An 18,486-nucleotide genomic window follows, 5' to 3' on the forward strand; every position below is an offset into this window, starting at 1 on the left:
TTTGTTGTTTTGCACTAGCGTAGTGAATTATTTTAATAGATTTCCTATCTTCGCCATGAAGTTACATGAGTTTTCTCAATTCAAATTTAGGCTTCTTTAGAATGTTGACTTTTTAAATGAGCCCATCACTGAAAGGGTATGTGCCTGTCAAAACTTTTCTGTTTTGTTAGTCACTTTTCTGTTACAGTGCTGAGAATCAAATCCAGAACCTTGAGTCTATTAAGCAAAGGTTCTGCCACTGAGCCACATCCCCAGCAGGGACTGAGTTTTGAAAATAAGTCTTATTGGTCTGCAGAACAGTGATTTTGAGTTTTGTAAGTTCAAGTTGAGCCCTGCAGAAGTTCAGAGCAAAAACTGTCTGACCAGCTTCATGGAATGGATCTCACCAAAGACAAAATGTGTTTCAAAATTAAGTAATGACACAATGACAGAAGCTCTTCTGGACATCGAAACTGATGGATATTTTGTTTTATTTGTTTGGAGTGAAATTGATGAAGAATTATAGCTATCAGATCCAGAGGAGCTCATGTCTACCACCATAAGGTCTGTCTAATCTGGAAGACCCCCAGCAGTATTGACAAATGACTGGAAAGAAGTTTGGAGAAAGACATTGCTAAGCTTTTTTTCAGATGGCATTGGGAACATAGAAAAGTTTTGACAGGCACATACCCTTTCCATAATGGATTTATTTAAAAAGTCATCATTCATTTTTTTGGAGGGGTACAGGGAATTTAACCCAGGGGCGCTTACTCACTGAGCCCAGCCCTTTTTTATATTATTTAGAGATAGGATCTTGCTGAGTTGCTTAGGGCCTTGCTAAGTTGCAGAGGATGACTTTGAACTTTTGATCCTCCTGCCTCAGCCTCCCAAGTTGATGGGATTACGGGTGTGTAACAACATGCAGGCAAAAATCAACATTCTAAAGAAATCCAAATTTGAATTGGGAAAACTAATGTAACTTTGTAGTGAAGAAGACAGGAAGTCAACTAAAATAATTCACTACACTAGAAAAATTTGAGGAAAAAAATCATAATTATGCTAGATGATATTGAAATACGTTCATAAATTAAAATTTCCTTGCATACTGCATCAGATTTCTACGTCCCCATTTTCCAGTTCTACTTACAATGGAAAGACAATGTCCTGGACAGCTTCAAAGTGGCATGTTGAAATAAGAGTCTCTTTGAAATCTGTGAAGTTGACACGATAAATGTGTGATTCTTCTGTTCCTACAAAAAACTGGTGCCCTTCTCCTCTCAGGGCAATAGAAGTGACGCCACCTTGTAACTGAATTTTCCTTTAAGGAGAAGCAAAAAGGTAAAGCAGGTTCACTCAAGTTAATGGACATATTTTTGTACCTTTTAAATTATGTATATGTATTCAAAATACTTAAAGAATAGGACAATGGAAAATGTAAGTTGAAATAAAGCAGCTTAACTTCATTTTTTTCTGAAAGAAAAAAAAAAGTAGACTCACTCAACCATCAAGTTATATTGCCCATCTGAAGCATTACAGAAGATACAAGTTAGGCAGTTGATTTGGGACATGCCACCAAGCAAGTGACACAATTGGAAAGGCACAAGTTATTCACAATGTTGTGTCCCTATGGCCAGCAAAGGGAGAGGTCCCCAAAGGTTACAATAGTCAGGGGAGATTCCTCAGTGAGATGTAGTTTGAAATGGGTTGTGCAAGACGGGCAGGTTTGTGGGTACAATGACAGTGGCAACTCCATGCTTTATTTATTAACTCCATTTCTGGAAAATAACCCTAAAATTGGGGCATGAGAGATACTGTATGTAAAAGGATGCTATTATAACCTTATCTAAAAGTAAAATGTAAAACAACCTAAATATCCAATTATAATGGAATGGGTAAATAATGATCTATGGGACATTGACTTCATAGAATATTTGCCTACCCATTAAAATTATGTTTAAAAGGTTATATGTAGTTTATATATATATTTGCCATCATAATAAAAATATCAGGTAGTAAAATTGAAAGTGTGTATGATGTCTGCATGAAATAAAAAACAGGCACATAAAATTTTATATATAAAATAAGCACAGTTGGACCAAGGGTGGAGCTCAGTGGTAGAGCACTTGCCTAGCATGCACCAGGCCCTGGTTTTGATTCCTGGCATCACAAACTATGAAAATAAAAAATAAAAAGCATAAATATTTTACTATATGTATGAATAAGAAAAGACAAGAAGAAATAACAAAATGCTCACAGTGATTTTCTTTGCCTGAACCTTAAAATAAGAATAAGAACCTTAATATAAGTCAACAAGGTCCTAGGAACCCAACCCATTGCTTTGCAACTTATTTTGTTTGAACAATAAGAGTTCAATGAGGGTTCTGGTGCAAGGAGCTGGCCTGGGAAATGGAATGTTTTAGGAAGATCCGTTTATTGGGAAGAAACAGAACAGTTGATGAAGGAAGGAAAAGCACAAGCCAGACCCCCCAGCTCCTTTGCTACCTGGAGGTCTGTGGCTCTGGACAACTTGCCAGAAACTTCTGGCCTCATTTTACACAACCACAGGCTAATTCCTCCTTGATAGGGCTGTGGTGAAGATTAGTGGTAACAGAGTCAAGTGCACTAGGAGCCCACAGCTGAGAAATACTGGCTCTGGTGTCTGGGATCCCTGAAGATGAGGTGAAATTCAGTGGTGAAAGGGAGGGCCAGAGGCCTGGGAACTCCAACAGTCTAAGTCGGGCAATTTTCCTTTTTTTAAAAAATGAATTTGATTACTCTTTTTTTTTTTAATATTTAGTTGTCAATGAACCTTTATTTTTTACTTATTTGTATGTGGTGCTGAGAATCAAACCCAGTGCCTCACACATGCTAGGCAAGCGCTCTACCACTGAGCCACAACCCAGCCCCAATTTTCCTTTCTAGACTCTGTGACTGCTCACCTGGGCTGCATTACCACTCTACTAAAACCCAAGGAGGCAGAAATCATTGGCTCCACCTTGAGCCTTCACTGTCACACAGGGCTATTTTGGAAACACACCATAAGCTTTGTAATAATTGCTCTGAGTCTAATTATCTTCATCACAATGGGAATGTTTGTATATTAAAAATTAGGGGACTAATTTACTATATTTACTTCGTGTATCCAGAGTCTATTCAGCTTTTTTTTTTTTTTTTTTTTTTGCATTATTAGGGATTGAACCCAGGGGCACACTACCACTGAGCTATATCCCCAGCCCTTTTGATTTTGAGGCAGAGTCTCACTATGTTTCTGAGGCTGGTCTCCAGCTTGTGATCCCCTGCCTCAGACTCCTGAGTCCTGGGATTGTGGGCCACACCCCCACAATATTGAGCAGCAATATTCTTAAGTTGCCTCTGTCCCTTGCCACCTTTCATATGAACAAAACCAGTCCAAATATATTCTTAATTAGACCGATTTCGCACTAAATTTAAAATTGTATCTTGTCCTCTGCCACTTTTCAATCCCCAGTCCCCTTAACTCTCTACCCTACTTTATTTTTTTCCATTGCACTCATCATCCATTAATATTACAATAGCCCCCTCTCCTCATGCAGTCTCTGGTTTTGCTTTCTTTGGTTTTCATTACCCATGTCATCTATGGTCTGAAAATATTAAATGGAAAATTCTGGAAATAAACAATTCATAAGTCTTAAACTGCATATTATTCTGAGTAGTGTGATGAAATCTTGTGCCTTCCTGATCTTCCCACCCAGGACACGAAGCATCCTTTATCCAGCATGCCCACACCACATGTCCCTAAGTCACTTAGTAGCCATCCTGGAAGTCAGATCAACTGCTTTGATAGCGCAGTGCTTGAGATTAAGTAACCCTTATTTTACTCAATAACAGCCCCCAAAGCACAAGAAGGGAGATGCTGGCAACTCAGATATGCCAAAGAGAAGCCATAAAGTGCTTCTTTTAAGTGAAAAGGTCAAAGTTCTCAATTTAAAAAAAACAAATCATATGCTGAGATTGCTAAGAACTAATCTTTTATCCATGAAATTGCGAAGGAAAAACAAATGTGTGTTAGTTTTTCTGTCAACTTGTTGTTAATTTCTTATAATATCTAATTTATAAATTAAAATTTATCCTAAGTACATATGAATGGGAAAAAATAATATGTGGTTCAGTGTTCAGTCCTATCCATGGTTTCAGACATCCACTGGAGGTCTTGGAATTTATATCCCACAGATAGGGGCATTACTGTATGTACTTTCTTGCTTATTTTATTATTATTCTTTCCCCTCCTAGTAGAATGTAAGCTCCATGAGGGCAGGGAATTTTTTTTCCTTCTTTTTTGATTCACTGAGATGTCCAAACATCTACAATAGTGCCTGGCACATAACGACTGCTCAGTACATATTTGTTTAAACAAAGACAGCTGGTGTTCCTTTCTACAATGCATATGCAAATACCCCTAGCTCCCTGAGGGTGGGCAGTGGCCACACTGAGGGAACTTGGTTAGGGGTATCTGGCTTTTGTTGAAATCAAGGTAAAAGTTTGGCCTTGTCTCTGCTGTGGAGTGAATTCCCTATCTCTCTATCCTGAGAAGATAACTTCTTTCTCTGATCTTCTCTACCATGATGTATTTTACCTTAGCTGGACCATGATGTTTGTGCTAATAACTATCTTCTACTGTGGTAACCTTCTTTTCCTGTGCAATATACCTTATCCCCAAACCAGACTGTAAGTCCCAGGAGGACAAAGACCATATCTTATTTTTCTTTACTTTTAAAATAGTAGCTAGCACATTGGTTTGGGGGAGGAAGTGATTGATAAGTACTCGTTAATGACAGTGTAGATTTTATTTACATTTATTTTAACTAGATGAGTGATGAAAAGTACATAGTACAATATGTGGCACACAAAAATAGCTATTGAACATTGCCTGTTTGTATTCAAATACATAACTACTAGCACAGGGTCTTAATCATAATAGGTATTCATTGCATAATAAATTTCATTGACAAAACCAATTTTGAAAGTTTAAAATTTGAGGGCTGGGGTGGGGATAAGTTAATAACATCAGATTTCCTTTGCTATGGATCAATACATTAGTTAAATTAAAACTTACAATTTAATAAAAGGGCAGTGTCCCTCTGCGTCACAGTGGACAATTTTGGTTTGATTCAACAGATGCCTTTTCATTAGCAAAGAAACCACTATATATTTATTGTGATTCCAATGACTCGTTTTAATAGCAAGATGAGATTCTTTAACCAAATATCACTTTGCCAATGTCATATTAATTGCTGACTTAAGATGAACCTCCCTCTGGAGGGTCTTGATCTACCCCCAATTCTGGGGACCCAGAACTTACTTGATGGGTTTGTAGCTGGGGCTTTTACAGAAGACCAGCAATCCGGCTCCAGAGCCTACCAACAAACCCCCCATCTTCAGGCATTTGATGGCCGACACTCCCTAGGGGGAGAAACAGTGCTATGAAAAGGCCAGGTGGTCTCATCATTAAAAATTAACACAAAGGGCTGGGGGTGTAGCTCAGTGTAGAGCACTTGCCTAGCATGCATAAGGACCTGGGTTCAATCCCCAGGACTGCAAAAATAAAAATAAAAATAAATCAATGCAGTGCCTGCCATGGTGAGCAAGGCCTGGGCCATGATGCTGCTGCACATATTGCATGGTGAAGTTCATGAAGGAACCATCCGGATGTACCCCCAGGCTGGCCAGGGGAATTTGATGCCAACAAAAGCTCATGTGCTAGGAAGTTGCCTCCCAGTCCTGCAAGAAGCAGACCTGCTTCCCCACACTTCCTCTCTACAATCATCTGTGCATTTTGCATAAATTAAACATTAATGCTTTCACATCCGCTTAAATTCAGTTAGAACAGAAGGCTTAAGCACAGCCACCGTAATGTTAGCCCTTCAGTTGCCATCATGTTCACCAGAACTTAATTCTTACAAATGCAAAGAGACCATATCTGACATCCAAAGACAGCACAAAAGACTCCTGTTTGGTGACTATGTTTTCTGAATTAAGGCACATAGTACATATTTAAAATTCAAAGTAATTTTCGAAGTTTGGGGAGGTACAATGACCAGTATATAGTATTCACTATGAACTTATTTTTAAATGTGCATTACTGTTAAGGTTTGAATGTGTCTCCCAAAGTTCAAGTGCTGGAAACTGAATCCTTATTACAGCAGCATTGGGAGGTGGAGCCTAATAAGAGGAGATTGGGCATGAAGGCTCTGCCCTTACAGGCGGATTGATGTCATGATTGAGGGAGTGGACTGGTTGTCAACAGAGTGGACTTGTGGAGGCTGGTGATGTAGCTTAGTGGTAGAGAGCTTGCCTAGCATGTGCTGGATCCAGGGTTTGATCGCCAGTACAGAAAAAAACAGAAAAAGGAAAGAAAAGAGAAAAAGTTGCATAAGAAAGTGGGCTTATTTTAAAAAAAATGAGTTTGGCCAGGTGTGGAGGCACACGTAAGTCGCAGCTACATGGAAAGCTGAGGCAGGAGGATCACCTGAGCCCAAGAGTTCAGGGTCAGTCTGGACAGACCCTATCTCTCATAAATAATAAGTAATTATAATAATAAAAAGTGATTTAGAGGGGCTGGGGAGATAGCTCAGTTGGTAGAGTGCTTGCCTCGCAAGCACAAGGCCCTGGGTTCAAATCCCTGGCACCACAAAAAAAAAAAAAAAAAAGTGATTTTGAACCTCTCTTGCTCTTTTGCTCTCGTATTCTCTTCCTCTTCTGCCTTCCCCCATGGGATGATGAAGCACACTGTCCCTTGCCAGATGCCAGGCTAAGCTCTTGAACTTTCCAGCCTCTGGAACCATGAGTCAAATAAACTTCTATTATTTATAAATTACCTAGTGTCAGGTATTCTGTTATAGTCACACAAAATGACTGAGACAATTTACCAATAATAGATCTTAAAATATTCAACAGTAATATAGCTAGAGAATTTATAGACTTGCTTCTTAATGAAGTTTGATTATTATAAATAAGTTACTTTCAAGTTACTGTAAACTGAATTTTGCCCGTTCTGGCTCACAAGTCATTCTACTGTGTGTGAAAAGAGAAACTAAGACTCAAGAATATAAAGGCAGGGACTAGAATTATATGCTTTATGAGATGTGTCCTTTGCAAATATTTTCCTCCCACTCTATGACTTGACTTTTTATTCTTTTTTTTTTTTTTTTTTTTCTTTTTCTTGGGCGATGCTGGGGATTAAACTCAAAGCTTCACACATGCTAGGCAAGCACTTTATCACTGAGCCACATCTCCAGCCCCTTCATTCTCTTCACAGTATTTTTTCAGAGCTGAATTTTTATTTTAATCAAGACTATTTTATGAATTCTTTCTTTCATGGATTGTACCTTAGGTTGTATCTAAAGAGTCATCACTAAATCTTAGGTCATCTGGATTTTCTCCAATGTTATCTTCTAGGATGTTTTTGTTGTTGTTTGGTTGGTTTGGTTTTTGTAATAATGGAGACTGAACCCAGGACCCTGTGAATACTAGGTAAGTGCTCTGCAGCCGAGCCATACCCTCAGCCCTTTTTATTTTATTTTGTGACAGTTTCTGGCTAAGTTGCTGAGGCTGGCCTTGAACTTGCAATCCTCCTGCTTCAGTCTCCTGAATAGCTGGAATTACAGAGGCATGTGCCACCATGTCTAATCATCTTCTAAGAGTTTTATATTTTATATTTAGGTCTTGGGGTCAATTTTCAGTTAATTTTTATCAAGGATATAAGGTCTATGTCTAGTTTTTTATTTGTTTGTTTCACATGTGAATATCCACTTGTTTGGGCATTTATTACCTTTGACCCTCTGTCAAAGATCACCCGAGTATATTTATGCAGGTCTATTTCTGAGCTATTTTGATACATTATTTGTGCCTATTCATTGACCAAAACTAGTTTTCTGGTAAATCTTGAAGTTGGGTAGTGTCAGTCCTCCAACTTTATTCTTCTTTAGTATTGTGCTGCTTTTGGGGGTGTTTTGCCTCTGTATATAAACTTTGGAATCTTGCTTGTCAATGTCCATGAGACAACTTGTTGGGATTTTGATTGCAATTATATTGAATCTATAGATCAAGTTGGAAGAAATGACATCTTAACAATATTGAGTCTATCCATGAACATGAAATATTTCTCTAAAATGTAGTTTTTGATTATTTTCATTGGAGTTTCATTTGATTTCTCTGTAGAGCTTATAAAACATGCATTGTTATTATCCTCATTGTTGTCATCATCTTCATTCATTTTAGTGCTTTATACCTAACAGGTTAAATTTAAACCAACCCAAGTAATTAATTAATTAATTTCACTACTGGAGATTGAACCTGGGGCACTTTACCACAGAGCTACATCCCCACCCCTTTTTAAAAAAAAATTTTATTTTGAGACAGGGTCTTACTAAGTTGGTTAGGGTCTCACTGAGGCTGGTTTTGAACTCACGATCCTTCTGCCTCATCCTCCCAGGCCACTGGGATTACAGATATGCAGATATAAACCACCATGCCTGGCCATCCTCAGTCATTTTTATGTTTTATTTTGAGACAGGGTCTCACTAAGCCACTGAGGCTGGCCTTGAACTTGTGAACTTCCAACCTCAGCTGCTCAAGTCACTGGGATTACAGGTATGTGCCACTGTGCTGGATTTCATTCCAATTCTTTGCCTTTCTAACCCTAAAGCAAACCTTGAAGTAGTGTTTCAAAAGGGATAACTGTCCAAGATCACCTGATATTCAAACCCAAAGTCTTCAATGGCACTTCTTACACCTTCCCTTCAAAGAATCATTTTCTTACTCTCTGTGTAAAAGGTATCTTGAAATCACTGCTTTTGTGAAATTGATCATCAGACCTGAATGGTCAGGAATGAAAGCATCACTAGGAGACCTGTATGCTAAATGTTTGAGGGACACAAAGACAGCCAGGATCCTTTTTGGAGAGGCACTCCATTCCCAAATGCTGACAGGCAAAAGAGTATCCATACCAAGTTTTCAAGTAGTGTCCTTGGAGGTATTTCAGGTGTTGAAACTGGCAGGGTTCTAGGACTTGCCTTTCTTTAACTTGATCTGCTTTGCTCTTAAAATAATTAGAAAAATATCAATCTAGCTACACTTTGATCTCCTGTGGAATTATTGCTACCTCTATACCTATTCTCTACCTATTCTAGAGCTTTTCTCCATTTTTTTGGATCACTTTAAAGACTTGAATTTTAAATGATTATATGATTAAAAAAATAACTCTGACATTTTCCCAGGAGCACAGTGCAATATTTCAAAGTTTCTTGAGAATATCTGCACAGTGGAGAGGATCTTAGTAAGCTTAGTTAGAACCATCTGTTCTGTTATCAGAAATGAGATAGGCAGGTGTAGAACTTAGGACAAACTTTTAAATTCAATTTAGTAGAAACAGCCCTTGGAACTTTCTGAGGGTGCTGGGAATAGCAGCCTTTATTATGTAAAATCATTGTTTGATGGTAGAGTTTATATTTTGTTTAAATACCAACATTGTTCAGTGGACTTCTGACCAGAATTGTTAGGAATTCTGAAAATCTGAACCATGGATTGTTTCTAGGTCTCATTCATGACTTACAATGTCAGCTAAGTCTAAAATAAAATCCAATATAAAGTTATTAGAATAGAAAAGGGAATACACACATATATACATATACATATATAGGTACCTGTATGTGTGTGTTTCTTATAGATCAAAGACACCTTTTTTTTTTTTTTTTTTTTTACATATAGCAACTGGGCTAGAACCAATGTACTTTAGGGAGGTGAGAAAATAAATGGTACCAATTTCCTAATCAAGGGCACCTAGTTAAGTCTTTATACTGAAAAATAACCAGATGCCAGGTACTCTGGTGCATGCCTGTAATCCTAGTAATTTAGGAGGCTGAGACAGGACGAACTCAAGTTTGAAACCAGCCTCAGAAACTTAGAGAGACACTGTCTCAAATTAAAAAATAAAAAAAGGACTGGTGATGTAATTCAATGGTTAAAGTGTCCCTGAGTTCAATCTCCAGTACAAAAGAGAAAGAAAGGTGAAGGAGATGGGGAAAGAGAAGAAGGAGAAAAAAGAAAGAAAAATAACCAGAGATAAGGACTTAGAGAAGGGGCTGGGGAGATAGCTCAGTTGGTAGAGTGCTTGCCTTGCAAGCAGAAGGCCCTGGGTTCAATCCCCAGCACCCAAAAAAAAAAAAAAAAAAAAAAAAGGACTTAGAGAATTAGCCAGTGAACTTTGCAAATGTAAGTGTGGCCTTGGGTATGTAAATGACTTTTTATTTTTTTCTACAGACTCTTTCCTAGTGAAAGTCTGTGTTGCTAGGAGAGTAGGAGAAATGACAGGGCAGAGCAAAACATGTTGGTCTCTACTCACTAAACTGTACTTGTCTTTCACAGGTCCAGTGTCTGCCAGAAGTTTGGTCCTGGGGTTCATTTTTAGAATATCTCCAGTTGTGGTGCCAAGGTAGAAAAAACTGTCATCATCAGCCATCTGAGAAGAGAGAAAACATAACCTGAATACCAGTTTCCTCAGTGATCCTTGAGTCCCTGATAAGGGCAGGGGTGAGCTTCCCCTAAGACTCCATGAAGACTTCTGAAGATGCTCATGGCTACTTCTACTTCCCCAGACTCAAAGGTGGTGGGTAAAAATAGCTCCAAGAGGAGCAGAATCAAGGCCAAACACAGACCTGGCAGAAATACCAGGTTCCAATTAGCCTGTGTCTTTCACTTGATGTCTACTTGGGTCTGATGTTAACAAGCACGCCCTGTCAGTCCTGACTTCTCAGATGCCTTCAAAAAGCTCCTAGGACGAAGGTGGGTTTCACCAGAGGGTATGCATTTGCTTCATTCCTTATTTTCCAAAGAATATATTCATAAAATGACTATGAATTAAATAAGAGGAATAAGTCAATAGAGAATGAGGTTATATGCATGAATTATAAATCCAGACTGAAAACATATTGCCAGGCACAGTGGTGCATACATGTAACTCCAGCTACTTGGGAAGCTGAGGTGGAAGGATCACAAGTTCAAGGTCAGCCTCAGCAATTTAGCTAGAGCATCAGCAATTTAGTGAGACCCTCTCTCAAAATTAAAAGTTAAAAAATGGGTTGAGGATATGACTCAGTGGTAGAGTGCCCCTGGGTTAAATCCCCAGTACAATAATCAAAATTAAAAAATGAAAAAATAAAAATAAAAGTGGTTGGGATGTAGTTCAGTGGTAAAGCACCCTTGGCTTTATCAGTATTGGGGAAAAATTAATCATTCTCTTTATGGTAGAGAATAATATTTTAACAATAAATTTTACTATCAGGAATCATACTTCCAGTGGCAAAAATAGCATTGGTGACATAGAGATACATTGTAGGCTCTGAGCACCACCTGGCTACACTGCTTCCATTAGAGCCATGTTCCTTCCTGGTGAAGTAGGTATTGGGCATCTGATGACAGCCTGTAAAACTGAAGTGAACTTATAATCCCAGAGACTTGGGAGGCTGAGTCACAGTATCGCAAGTTCAAGGCCAGCCTCAGCAACTTAGCAAGGCTCTAAGTGACTTAGCAAGACCCTGTCTCAAGATAAAAATAAAAAGGGATGGGGATATAGCTCAGGGATAAGGCACCCCTGGGTTCAATACCCAGTACTGCAAATAAATAAGTAAAACTGACATTCCATATGTTACAATTTACCTTCCTATCCCCAAGCCAACATGCACACACACCCCTTGGCTGGTACTATTAACAGGAACTTGTAGTAATAGTTGCTTAAAATAATATTTGAAGTAATACTTACTGTAATACTCATGGCTATTCTTTTCATCTGTCCTGTTTGGCACTCAGTTGGCCAGATTTTTCTGTTTGGGAGATCCAGTTCCCATACTCGAATTGTCCCACTATAAACAAAAATCACAATCAAACAGATACTCATTTAATCACTTTCTCATCTCTTTTATGTTTTCTGTATTCTCTTGAAGGAGAAGCTGAAGGGAAGAGAACATTTCTGAGGGTGTTTTTTTTTTATGGTCCTAGTGCTGTAATTAAGATCTTTCACTCAATCCTCACAACAACCCTAAGAGGTAGGTTTTCTGATCCCTCCAAATCATCTCTCCAAATCAGAGAATGCAGAGCTGTACACAGCAGAGCGAGAACTCATGCCCAGCTGTCACTCACTTTGAAGAGCATTCTCTGACTTCTATTCTGAAAACAAACACACCTAAGCAAGGAAGGAAATGCACAGAAAAACCAGTTTGTTAAGTTTCTTTCCCTCTTTTTTCTTTTTCTTTTTTTGCTATTTAAATATATAATTTGTTTTCCCCTTCCTATCTTTTAATTGGCAAGTAAAAATCGTATACATCATGATAAATAGACACTGCATACATATACACACATTGTGGAATGGCAAAATTAAGGTTTGAAAAATAGGTATTGCCTCTTTGTGGTGAGAATGCTGAAAATCTGTTTGCCATGTTCAATGTACTATTTCATATATACTACATAAATATATTGTGTATGTATATTGTAAATATACATTATATGTGTATATATATATTAACTGTAGTCACCATAATGCACACAATCTGAGTACCCCATCAGAAAATGAATGGATAAAGAAAATATAGTATATACACAAGAGAATATTCAGTCTTAAGAAATCCCATCATTTGTGAAAGTGTGGATAAACCTGGAAAGACATTATGCTAAGTGAAGTAAGACAGTCACAGAAAGACAAGTACTGCCCAATCTCACTCAGGTGGAATCTAGAAAAGTGGAACACATAGGAACAGAGACTAACATGGTGGTTACCGAGGCTAGGGTAAGAGGAGACACTTGTTTGGGACACCAAATTTCAATTAGACAGGAAGAATAAATTAAGGTATTGAGCTGTAAAATAATTTTTAAGGGAATTACTTTAGTATAGACAGTCCTGTCTCCAAGGAAGAGAAATGAGAATAAGCAACTGAAAGTTTAAGTTAGCAGCTAACACCGTACTTGATATATGGTTGGTATGTAATCATTGTGTGTTGAGTTAATCTGAATAATTGTTTTAAAATGTCAAGGTCAACATCACAAAGACTTCAGCTAATACCTCAAGGCAGAAAAGATTAATTAAAAATTTATCAAGTTCAAGTTTATTTTTTATTTTTTATTTTTTGACCTCCAAAATGACATTAAGTGCTCAAAAAATATTTTAAATGTATTTTCCAAGTTAAAATAAGAGCTTTTCCATGGCTCTCATGGTACATAGCATTTGGATACTGAAATCCTGGAATGTTTAGGGGACAATATGATGGAATACACAAAATCAGAATTGTGATAGAGAACCCAGGTATACATGGACCATGACGGAAACCTTATTTGAAAATGTTAACTTTCTCAGTAACTAGTGTCACATGAAATTGAAGCAGAGTTGGAATACAGATTGTTCTAAAAATATTCTTATTGGTATAAAATTCCAATTTTGACTTCTGGTGAACATTGCCCATGGACCTTAGAATGGATCAAAGCCTTCTGCATAAGCAGCCACTAAGGAACAAAGGCACTCCATAAAACAAAGCGTAGTCAATCCACTTTGTGAACCCAAAGGGCGCTGGGTCATCTGTGGCTTTAGAAGATAGAGGAGGGCATGGCTAGTTGATCTTGCCTTAGAGCACTGTCCTCATGATTGCTTGACAGGGGCTGATGTTCACATAGGACAGCAAGTTTCAGAGCCTCTCAATGAATCTTTCCTCATAACTAGCCATGGGATAAATGTAGGCAGTATGTCACAAAGTGGGGACAGGAAACAGTGCAGATGTAGAGCAGCATAGATTCTTTACTCTGGCTGGAAAAGTAACCACTGTGTGTAACTTTCACAGAAGGGAGATGAAGATAACAATGTATACTTCAACCCTACATTTTCAGATTTCTCACCTTTGAACTGGTACATGACATAGAAAGGAATGCTGTTATACATGTTTAACCTTCCCTATAACTCCATACAGGGCTCTGATTGTCCATCTGTAATTAATTTATTCTGTTAGAAGCAGGCCTCTGTTCAGATGTTCAACTTGGTCACTGTAAGTTGCTTAAAACTGATCCCGCTGGAAATTATGTCATATGGCTAACAATCCAAACATTTGAAACTTCCTGGCACAGTTTGTTTGCAAAATATCATTTCATGAGCAGGTGGTAAGAAACACCAACCAGTAAGTGAATCTGTGCAATTGTGCAAATTACTTTGTGAGCACAGATTGGAAATAATTTGTTTTCAACAACAAAAAAAGAACCTGAGCCAGGTATGATGGTGCGTGCCGGTAATTCCAAAGACTTGGGAGGCTGAGGCAGGAGGATCACAAAGTTGAGGCCAGTCTCAGCAACTTACAGAGACCCTTGTCTCAAAATAAAAAATAAAAAGGCAGGGAATAATATTGGCCAAATTATATCGCTATATTGTGTGCATGTATGACTACGTAACAACAAATCCCGCCTTTTTGTACAACTATCATGCACCAATAAAAAAATGGAAAAAAAAATGAAATCAATAAATCAATAGGGCCAGAGATATAGCTTAGTGGTAAAGCATCCCTGGGTTCAAATCCCAGTACCAAAATAAATAAATAAATGAACTTGAGATGAGTTTAGCAGCTCAGTGGACTCTTTCAGTAGGAGTCACAGAATTTTCATATTTAAAATGGTATTCAGCTAAAAGTCCTTCAACTTCCGGTGACTCTGAAAGCTCTGAAAATTATAACGTAAGGTGTTTGTCCAGAACTAAAGACATGGTCCCCTAAACTGGAATAGCCACATTTCCTATGCAAGCAAATTGTAGTAATTTATGACTTCTGAAACTAGACTGTGGAGACGTACTTTCCAGCAGTAATGAACATCTCATCCCGGCACCTGGAGAACACCACAGTGGTGGCATTCCCAACGTTGAGGCCAGCTGCAGGACTGCCACAGATGGCGTCTCTCTGGGCTATGCTCCAAACCACCACACTGCCAAAACAAGCAGGAAAGGACTATCAGAGAACATCCAGCTTTCAAAATAAGAAAACAACTATTTCAGTGGCTCTAGAGAGAAAAAACAAAACAGGTTACTAACAAAGGAACAAAAACAAGTCTCTAAAGCCCCAGACATTTCCTCTCTCTCACTGGATATGAGAAGACAAATAGTGAAACTTCCAAAGCATTGAAGGCAAATGATTATGCGGCTAGCAATCAGTGAGCCCATCAAAGTCCGATGCTAAAATAAAGACATTTTCAAACACAAAAGCATAAAAATTTAGTATCCATTTATCTCATGTAAATTTTTTTCCTTGAAGAAGTATTCCAGCAGCGGTTAAGAGGATGACCTAAGAGAGTGTTCTCAAACTTGAACATGCAACAGAATCAGAAAGACAAGATACTTACCCCATCTGATTATCCCACACCATACACATGGATCAAATTATCACACTGTATCCATACATTTGTTAAATTAAATAATAATTTTTAAAATAATTATTGATGGCAACTGCCAGGTCCCTCTCCCCAGAAGGGAATTTAGGAGATCTGGGGTGGAACCTGAAAGTTTGCTTTACTTACAAGTCCCAGCTGATGCAGATGCTACTGGTGTGGGGACCACACTTTGCTTTAGGGTAACATTTCCTTCTTTCCTGGTACAATCATACAACTTAGTCCTAAACTGAATAATGTTTGGATAAGAGTACCAAGACTGTTGGTGAAACATATCATGCTAAATGTTTGAATCAAAATATTTAAAGCAAAAGAATGCAAATGTTACAAACCTTGTTAATGTAAAAACAGGCATATCTAAACTTTCCTCATTATCTACATATAGAATGTATTATTACAGGTAGTTTGTTTTCATTTGTTTGTAATTTCCACAACCGCAGGGTGCTGGGGATTACGAACCCGGGCCTCCAGCATGAGAAGCAGGCACTCTACGAGATGGGCTATATGGTCTGCACTCACAGGTAGTTTAAAACCAAGATATCACCAACATCACTAGGCGTGAGGAAGAGGAAGTGGGGCAAAAGCTACAAATTCTTCTTTTTTCATAGTGGGAAATTGAGAGGTCAACCACTTAAAAGGTTAAAATGATAACTAGACAATGAACAACAACAAAAATGAAGACTTCACATCCAAGAGAAATGTAAACATGGCCACAAAAAAATCTCATGCATGTGCTGGGTATATTGGTACACACCTGTAATCCCAGCTACCTGGGAGGCTGAGGCAGAAGGATTAAAGTTCAAGACCAGCCAGGGCAATTAGCTAGACCTTGTCTCAAAAAATACAAAACAAAAATAAAACCCCAAAAACAAAACAAAAAACTTTTACATGAATGTTCATAGACATCATTAATAATAATCGCTTAAAAGTGGAAATAGGTCCCAGAGACTTGGGAGCCTGAGGCAAGAGGATCACAAATTTGAGGCCAGCCTCAGAAACTTAGTGAAACCCTAAGCAACTTAGTGAGACTCCGTCTCAAAATAAAAATACACACACAAATAAAAAGAGTTGGAGATGCAGCTCAGTGATAAAGCACCCCTGGTTCAATCCCCACCCCCCCACCCCCCCCACCCCCGCAAAAACAAATCGGGAAATGGTGGCTGGGAGCTCACTCACAGAGCATGTTGTTAGCATGTTCAACCTTAGCACCCAAACAAACAAAACAAAAACAAAAACAAAAAACTAAAAACAAAACAAAAACAAAAGGCCCAGAGGTTTATCAACTACATTAACTATTGCATGGATAAAGAAAATAGTGGTATCCACACAATATTATTTGAATATTATTTGATTATAACAAAAAATGAATATATATGCTGATATATCCTACAAACGGATGGACCTTGAAAGCATTACACTTAGTGAAAGCAGTCAGCTAGAAAAGGCCACATATTGTATACTTTCATTTATGTGACATGTCCAGAATAGGTAGGCAAATATACAGAGGCAGAAAGTAGATGAGTGTTTGCCTTGGGTGGGAGAGAGGAGAGATGGGGAATGATTGCTAATGGGCTATTGGAGTGCTTTTTGGGATGCTGTTGAAAATGTTCTAAAATTAATTTTAATGATGGTTATAAACCATATATACACTAAAAACCACTCTATTAAACACCTTGTATAAATTTTATAATATATGAAATATATCTCAAAAAACTGTGAAAAATGCAAGAGTCTCATGGTTCAAGTACACGTGGAGTGGCTCTGGAATCATACTTTTGAATCTCGGATCCTTTTGTATAGGAGGGCAATATGTTTTATACACCTAGGCCAGGTATAGCTTTAATTTTTCAGAAGCAAATTTAAGATTTAAAAGTAAATAAATGTCACCAACATAGTGAGTTGGCCAAATAAATTTTGGCACATCTGCACAATGGACTTGTGTGTAGTCATTGCAAAGAGCCATATATGTGTCTGTGTGTACATACATAGAGATGTCCTTGGTGTGAGCTGCATTAAAACATGGATAGTATGATAGCATTGATACAAACATTTCATAAATAGACTACAAGACATAAAAGGTAAATGCAAACTGTAGAGTGTCCACTACAGTTCACAGCATCCCTTTCATTTCTCCCCCTTTGTGTAGAATCCAGGTGACTTGGGTAGAATGGACCCCTCCCGCAGGTTCAAGGTGATCCTTGGTTGTCCAAAACCAGTCATCAGAACACCATCTTCCTCCCCACAGGGACTAACCAGGGGTAGGCATATTGTATTTTACTAGCAGGGCACACATTCATTGGCTTCTCAATGTTCCCCAATTTTCTGTGAGCAAGTTTTAGATAGCCTAAGGTCAAGTTTAAAATTACAAGGAGAATAACAGTTCTGCCAGGTTAACCTTGGCGAAGGGGCCATTTTTTTCCCCAAAGACCTACTCTCTCTGGCAGGGGGAAGAGGAGGGATGGCCTACCAGTCAAGCTCCAAGAATGTCCATGGGTAGGATGCAGGCATCAGAATTTTTACAATCTCCCCAGGTGATTCCAGTGTGCACCCAAGGAAGGTAAGAATTGTGTGTGTGTGTGGCGGGGGTACTGGGAGAACCCAGGAGCATTCTACCTCTGAATTACACCCTACACCTTTTTTTCCTTTTTCTTTCTTTCTTTTTATTTATTTATTTATTCTTCCTTCTTTTATTTATTTATTTATTTATTTTTTTGTTCACCCCAGACCTTTTAAAAGAAATTTATTTTAAGACAGGATCTCATTAAGTCGCTGAGGTTAGTCTCAAACTTGTAATCCTCCTCCCTCAGTCTCCCAAGTTGCTGGGATTACAGGCACGTGCCCAGCTCTGAGGTAAGAATGTTAGAGATGATTTCTGGATATGTTCCTCATAAAAGACTGTCAAATGGGGATAGTCCAGGGACGGTGTGACCACTTACTAGCAACCACTAAAGGAGGGAAAATCATGAAAAGTTTGTTGATTTTCTATATATTAAGAGAACCGTCAGTAGATAACCATACATAAACACTAACTTCCTTTACAACAAACCCATGAAGCTCAAACAAGGAAATACT

The 18,486-nt window shown here is 38.3% G+C and overlaps 1 protein-coding gene across 2 annotated transcripts in view; it reads right to left on the reverse strand.

Moving 5' to 3' along the window:
* The window catches only part of Cfap52 (cilia and flagella associated protein 52), a 46,370-nt gene that overhangs the window by 17,827 nt on the left and 10,057 nt on the right, over positions 1-18,486 (reverse strand). For both annotated transcript variants that reach the window (XM_047545843.1, XM_047545841.1), the window contains exons 4-8: positions 14,827-14,955; positions 11,774-11,873; positions 10,358-10,474; positions 5,318-5,418; positions 1,127-1,297 (exon numbers count right to left, since the gene is read on the reverse strand). In XM_047545843.1, coding sequence (XP_047401799.1) covers positions 1,127-1,297; positions 5,318-5,418; positions 10,358-10,474; positions 11,774-11,873; positions 14,827-14,955 — 618 coding nt within the window. The remainder of the gene's footprint in view (positions 1-1,126; positions 1,298-5,317; positions 5,419-10,357; positions 10,475-11,773; positions 11,874-14,826; positions 14,956-18,486) is intronic.

This window comes from Sciurus carolinensis, chromosome 3 (assembly GCF_902686445.1).
Source record: "Sciurus carolinensis chromosome 3, mSciCar1.2, whole genome shotgun sequence".
Taxonomy (NCBI): domain Eukaryota; kingdom Metazoa; phylum Chordata; class Mammalia; order Rodentia; family Sciuridae; genus Sciurus; species Sciurus carolinensis.